This window comes from Pundamilia nyererei, unplaced genomic scaffold, assembly GCF_000239375.1.
Source record: "Pundamilia nyererei isolate P.nyererei 1_Seehausen unplaced genomic scaffold, PunNye1.0 scaffold00597, whole genome shotgun sequence".
NCBI lineage: Eukaryota > Metazoa > Chordata > Actinopteri > Cichliformes > Cichlidae > Pundamilia > Pundamilia nyererei.
Genome location: NW_005187998.1, coordinates 88988 through 95998, shown reverse-complemented (window position 1 = coordinate 95998; position 7011 = coordinate 88988). Strand labels below are relative to the sequence as shown.

Here is a 7011-nt window from a genome sequence, read left to right as displayed (position 1 = left end):
GGACCCACAGTATGTGGAGGGGTATCAAGTGCAACACTGACTACAAAACCAGGGACGTACAATGCCCCAGGACCCTTCTCTGCCTGAGACTCTCAACCGCTTCTACGCCCACTTTGAGGACCCTATCCTGCTTTAAATACAACTAACTTGTTGACAAATTACTAACCCTGGGACTGAGCTCCTCTCTTTGTAACTGAGTCCTGGACTTCCTGACTACAGACTGCAGTCTGTGAGGATCCACAATGTCTCCTCATCTTCCAGAGTCCTCAGCACTGGCTCCCCTCAGGGCTGTGTGCCAAGTCCCCTCCTGTTTACGCTGCTTACATATGACTGTTCGCCCAACCATCCAGGCTGTCATATTGTAAAGTTTGTGGACATCACAGCTGTGGTTGGTTGCATCACAAACAATGATGAGACTGGCTTCAGGAAGGAAGTGGAACTCTTGGAGGACTGGTGCAACCAAAACGATCTCTGTTTAAATGAGAAGAACACAAAGGAGATGACTGTGGACTTCAGGAGGGGAAGACACACACACACACACACACACACACACACCCCTGCACGTCGGAGGATTTGTAGTGAAAGTAGTACCCAGTTAGAAGTACCTGAGTACGTACCTGGATAGCAGCCTCACCTGGAAAAATAACACTTTCAGCCTGATCAGTAAAGTTACTTCCTGAGGAGGTTGAAGCGTGCAGGAAATGAGAGCTCAGTCCTCATCTCCTTTTACAGCAGTGCGGTGGAGAGTGTTAATGTGTGGCACGGAAACTGCACAGTGGCAGAGAGGAAAGCTCTACAGAGGGTGGTGAAGGCTGCACAGAGAGTTGTCGGAGGCAGCCTCCCAACCGTCACATACATATACACCTCCAGATGCAGAAAGAGGGCCGCCTGTACCATGAAGGACCATTATTGACACTTATTATCACTTTATCAATGCAGGTCACCATGCCCTTTGCTGCTAAAGTCTTTCTTTACACCTATATTTATACCTACACTCTAAACCCATACTCCATACTGGTACTCAGGTTGTTACACTTACTTATAGTATTATTTATTGTATTGTTTTATTACTTGTCATTTCTGTTTGTTCAAAAAAAAAAAAAAAAACAACCCAACTATTTATTTATTACTTAAAAAAAATCTTTTTCGTCATTATTTTTGTTTCTTTTCACTCCGGGACCATGTGTACACAATTTTGTTCCACCTCATGTTAACATGTGATGCGAATGTGTTGAATCCTTGAACCTTGTTTATGGGTGAAGCAAAAGCTGTAAAAAACTAGTTTACATAGTTTTAGCTATGTAGACTACACCAGGCACAGACACACGCACACACAGGTAGGTACAGCCAACTTCCACATTTATTCAAGTGTTGTTGTTTTGACAGCTGACTCAGTCACACAGTCCGACAGCTCACGAGCCCAGCTGATCTTCCTTCTGGCCGCTGCTCCTCGTCTCACTATAAACACAGCGGAGGGAGTCCATCATCAGTCCATAAACAACATCAGCTGTTCCTACCGGCCTCGCAGCGCCGCCCTGTTGAGCCTTCCGCTCCACTCCTCCCCTGCAGCTGCGCCCGGGGCCACGCCTCCGCCACAAGCTACTTGCAGGATGACATTTAAAGTCTGGAATGAAACACCTGAGTTACAAGTGAAACAACATTTTTCTCCACAGCCCTTAACCGACTCTAACCAGGAAACAGGCTATTCGTCTTTCTTAGTAAAGACACACATATGATCAAACTGAGTTCAGACAACACTATCAGCTTCCTCTGAGTGAGTCCAGCTAAAGGACAGAAAAGCAGAAAACTCCAACACTGCTGCTTGAAGCTGTTGATGGGAGAGGAGCCAGGACTGACTGTACTTCCTATCTGCTGTTTTCAGCTTTACTCACAGAATGGCTTCCAGATCAGAGGAGGATCTTTGCTGTCCAGTGTGTCAGGAGGTCTTTACAGATCCTGTTATTCTGTCATGTAGCCACAGCTTCTGTAAAGACTGTCTGAAGAGATGGTGGAAAGAGAGACCAACACACGAGTGTCCAATTTGTAAGAGAAGGTCTTCAAGGCCAGAACCTCCTTTAAACCGGGCTTTAAAAAACCTGTGTGAGTCATTCTTACAGGACAGAGATCAGAAAGCTCCAGAGGCTCTCTGCCGTCTGCACTCTGAAAAATTCAAACTCTTCTGTCTGGACCATCAGCAGCCAGTGTGCGTTGTCTGCTGTGCTTCAGACAAACACACCAATCACAGATTCAGACCCATCGATGAGACTGCACAACAACACAAGAAGGAACTTCAGGAAACTCTGGAGGCCTTAAAGGAGAAGTTAAAGATTTGTGAAGAAGTTCAAGTGAAGTTTGATCAAACAGCAAAACACATTAAGGTCCAGGCCCGACACACAGAGAGGCAGATTAAGGAGCAGTTTAAGAAGCTTCAGCAGTTTCTAGCAGATGAAGAGGAGGCCAGGCTGGCTGCACTGAGGGAGGAAATAGAGCAGAAGAGTGGGATGATGAAGGAGAAGATGGAAGCTCTGAGAAGAGAGATAGCAGCTCTTTCAGACACAGTCAGAGCCACAGAGGAGGAGCTGAGAACTGAAGATGTTTCATTACTGCACAACTACAAGGCTGCAGTGGAAAGAGTCCAGCGCTGTTCACTGCTGGATGATCCACAGCTGCCCTCAGGAGCTCTGATAGACCAGGCCAAACACCTGGGCAACCTGACCTTCAACATCTGGAACAACATGAAGGACATGGTCTCCTACACTCCTCTCATTCTGGACCCAAACACTGCTCATCCACAACTCATCCTGTCTAAAGATCTGACCAGTGTGAGACGACGAGAAGAGAGGCAGCAGTTTCCTGATAATCCAGAGAGGTTTGATTATTACATCTCTATCCTGGGCTCTGTGGGCTTTACCTCAGGGACTCACAGCTGGAATGTGGAAATTGGAGACAGTACAGGGTGGGTACTGGGTCTGTTAGCAGAATCTGATGAGAGGAAGGGAGATAAACTGTCTGGATTATGGGGAATACGGCACATATTAGATAAATACTACGCAGTCTCACCATTGGCTCCAAAAACCTCTCTCTCAGTTCAGAAGAAGTTCCAGAAAATCAGCGTGAATCTTGACTGGAACAATGGAAAGCTGTTGTTCTGTGATCCTGACACTAACACACACATACACACCTTCAATAACACTTTCACTCATAAAATAATTCCATACATTTACACTAATGGTAAAGTGAAGGTGTTGCCGTTGAAGGTGTCAGTGTCAGTGGAGCAGATGAGTTTAGGATGATTTTATTTCTAATCTTGTTTCCTGTCAGTGAATTGAATCTGGTAAAGTGCAGCTGTTGTCCTGCTGGTTCTGTCTGGGGGTTTGCTACGGAGGGGTTTCTTGGGTGATCGACGCAGGGCTGTTGTCATGACCTGTCCTGAACAGAGTAAAGCAGTGAAGGAATGGTACGCAGTAGGGGGCAGGTGACTGTCCAGGGTAGCTCCTTCAGCCCTGCCACTGACAGCCAATTCCAGCTGCAACTCCACTTCACAGTAATTATAATACTGCACATTCAGATTCCATTACTTGTTGAATACCTTCATAAATACCAGTCTGGAAATGTACAAAGCTCAGATAATAAAATCATATATTTCACATTTGTATTTGGAAATGTTGTCTTCATCGTCTTCGACATTTAATCTCTTTATCCCTGGAACATAAAGGCCTATTATTTTCTGTAAAATGACCTAAGCGAGTGAAATGTTTATGGCAACAGCTGTGTGCAGATCAAAAATGGATTATATAATGAGTGCGTGAGAGAGTATGACTGTGCAGGGTTTAAAGCGTGGAAGTACTGACCTTACTTTGAGTTTGATTCCTTAAAATGTGACAAAAAGATTAGCGTTTGCTGTTCACTGCGTGGGACGAAAACTACAGTGAAAAAACCCCTGAACTTCTGAGCAAGCATCGAGTACGCTGTCACAGGAATATAAAATTCACAGAGAAACTCCTGAATCCTGCCAATGGCCGCTGCAACACACCTCCACCAGGGCAAACCTCCACCGACCCTACCCCTGCTAAACAGGTGAAAATAGAGCAACAGGATCGCTGAGTCTTTGATTTTATTTATTTTTTACTGTGTTTTACTTGTATCTATTTGAAAGACTGAGTGTAAATACAAAAGAACTGTTCAGGGTGTAAATCATATTTTTAAAAAGTAACTAAGTAACTAGTTACTTTTAAAAATAAGTAATCAGTAAAGTTATCGGATTACTTTTTTGGGGAAGTAATCAGTAATTATTCGCTGATTCCTTTCAAGTTAGTTGTTGGTCAAGAAACTTGCCCAACACTGATTACAGCTCAGTAACTGTAACAATTATTTATTTTTACTTTATTCATCATTTTTGATGAATGACCAAAACAAAACTCCTATGTGGCACGTTAGTGACCAGAAATTGTCGTTTAAGGGCCAAATGACCACTAAAATGACCTAAATTTGTTTTTCATTTTGTGCGCGTGTGTGCATTCTTGTTAGCTGTGGGGTGCACTAAACACAGTAGAGTGGTTTTTGTAGGCACACTCTCCACAGCTGGAGCAAGTGGTTGCTGTTCTAATCCTGTATTCTACACCTTCTTCTCATTTTGTTGGTGAGGTGAGGGTCACACTGGCTCAGACTTCCAGGATCACTCTTCATTTGTAGGTTTTAGAGGAATCCCACTCCTGTTAAATGATTTCACGGGACAAAAGCATTGTATTCCAAGACACCCATGAGATTGTAGAAAAGAGGCAGCAGCCATCAGCAGGGGCAGATCTAGAACGGGGGCATGGGGTAGCATGTGCCACCCTAAAATGATGTCTTGCTACCCCTACTTCCACCCTAGTTTTGCATATGACAGTTGTTTAATAAAATAGCAGTAACACAGTAACAGTTCGAGCTTAGCTACAGGTAACACTGAATGTAAATTCTAAAACTGAATATGTTGCATATCCCCTTCCCCCTCCCCCCCAATTAATAAATGGTTCAGCCCATAGCATGGGCTATGCATAGCATCTTGTTTTCAGTTGCTACCCGATCTTTACCGGAAACATGATCTGTACCACGCATGCCCAAATCTTACATCACTTCCTGTCGTTGCCAACATTGCAGCAGTTAATATATTTGAATGACATGGTTAGTGCCCAGTTAGCTCCTAGCATTTCTCGACAGCTCTACCTCCTTTTCGATTCCCTGGGACATTAAACAATGGATACCTCCATATACAAACAAATTCACGCTTTTTTCCTAAATGGAGAACTTCAAAATATAGCCTATTGTGTATAAAAATAAAAAAAAATGTAATATGTCACGTGAAGATTCATCAGCCAGATTTAGTGTTTACTGACAATTGACAGTGATAGCGGACATCATCATCACAATTCCAATCAATCCTCTCCACACAGACAAGCATAAACACACTTGACTATCACTACATGATTTGTAATGACTCAAGTTCAGTTTACAATAGGTCTCATTCGCTCAGTCAGCAAGTGGCTTGTTTTTCAAGCCTGATACTTCTTTTCTCCTCCACTGGTTCATTTTTCTCTTTCTTAGTTCTTAAGGAAATCCTGCACACTATGCTGTGATAGTCTCTTCTCTTTGGGAGTCAACTTGTGCACCTTCCTGCCAAACTGTATGAAACATTCTTATGAAAATAGCTGGATACATGGATGGGACTGGAAAAAAGTGAAAAATCTGCTAATGTCCAAAGAAAAAACTGAAAAACCTTTAGAAAGCCTATAAATATCACTCAAGAGCACTTTAAAAAATTACAAAAATGCTGTTTGGAAGATGACAATTATGAAGTGACAGGAGGCTCAAGAGTTTTGCACAGCACTGTATGACTGTATGTGTTGTTTCTTGGCATCAAAACTACACGAGTTACAAGGAGTGGAACATCAGGCTCTGATTTGACTGATTTGTTTGCAGTGCAGCTGTTAACAGAACGACAACTACCATTGTAATAATTTTATGATTTGGCAGATTCTCCCTTTACATTGGCTTTATGCTGGCTAAGAGCTCCTAAGCAGCCACGATTGGCAAACTGCAGTTCTTGGTTAGTTCACACTGCAGTTCGACTTTTAACTTTATTTGCAATAGTGAAACCAAAGCCGTAGGACTCATGAACCTCATAAAGAGGCACAAACTGGTATTTGTAGCACAGTGTCTGTTGTGCCACAACCAGGCTGACAGATGGTTTGTTCCATATTCTTCGCTTTAAGTTCAATAAATACCACACATATATATTACACATACAGCAGGTGAAAAGCAGGGTTTATGCACACAGTGCTACTGCTCACTTTAGCACGAGTAAAAGGAATGCACCCCTGCTCCAGGAATCGTCGCTGACTTATCACTGAAGCATCTTCTGAGCGACAGAATGCTGCCGCTCAGGTCGTCACAGTGCTTGGCAGGTTAAACTTTTCATAATACGGGTAAGGGTTGGAAATCTGCCAAATCCCACTTTAACTGTGATTACACTGACGTCTGATGATGACTTGAGATCTGTGATCTGAGATGCCTCCACCCATCCCATCCTGGGCATGAACAAAGGCGAGGACTTACATAAACAGAGCTGTCCTCACAGACATTCCTGCCCAGCTGCACCAGGATCGCCTTCTGAACAGCAGCCTTCATCAGAGCCAAGGTAAGATGAGCTGCAATCTACTCCTTTGGTGGGAAGCTGGGACAGTCTTTGACTGTTAGCAGCAATATGACGGGAGATGAGTGGGGGTTGGTGGATCCTGCTAACTTCTTTTTTCTTTTCCCTTCTTTTTTTGATCGCCTCTGTCAGTAAGCCCCACGGCGGCTGTGGCTACAATCTTGTAGAGGAACATAGACACTTCAATCCATCCATCTTCGTCCGCTTTGTCCGGGGTCGGGTCACGGGGGCAGCAGCCTAAGCAAAGAGGCCCAGACCTCCCTCTCCCCAGCCACCTCCTCCAGCTTGTCCGGGGGAATACCAAGGCGTTCCCAGGCCAG

At 44.0% G+C, this 7011-nt stretch overlaps 1 protein-coding gene across 1 annotated transcript; it reads left to right on the top strand.

The window, feature by feature from the left end:
* Positions 1 to 1895: 1895 nt before the first annotated feature.
* On the top strand, positions 1896 to 3293 carry LOC102212416 (nuclear factor 7, brain-like). The gene has a single exon (XM_005754581.1). It carries the CDS (start codon positions 1896 to 1898, stop codon positions 3291 to 3293), a length of 1398 nt encoding a protein of 465 aa, XP_005754638.1.
* Positions 3294 to 7011: the final 3718 nt, after the last annotated feature.

Excerpts from the sequence above, each read along its gene's own strand:
- LOC102212416 (XM_005754581.1), top strand. The coding sequence starts at position 1,896 with ATGGCTTCCAGATCAGAGGAGGATCTTTGCTGTCCAGTGTGTCAGGAG.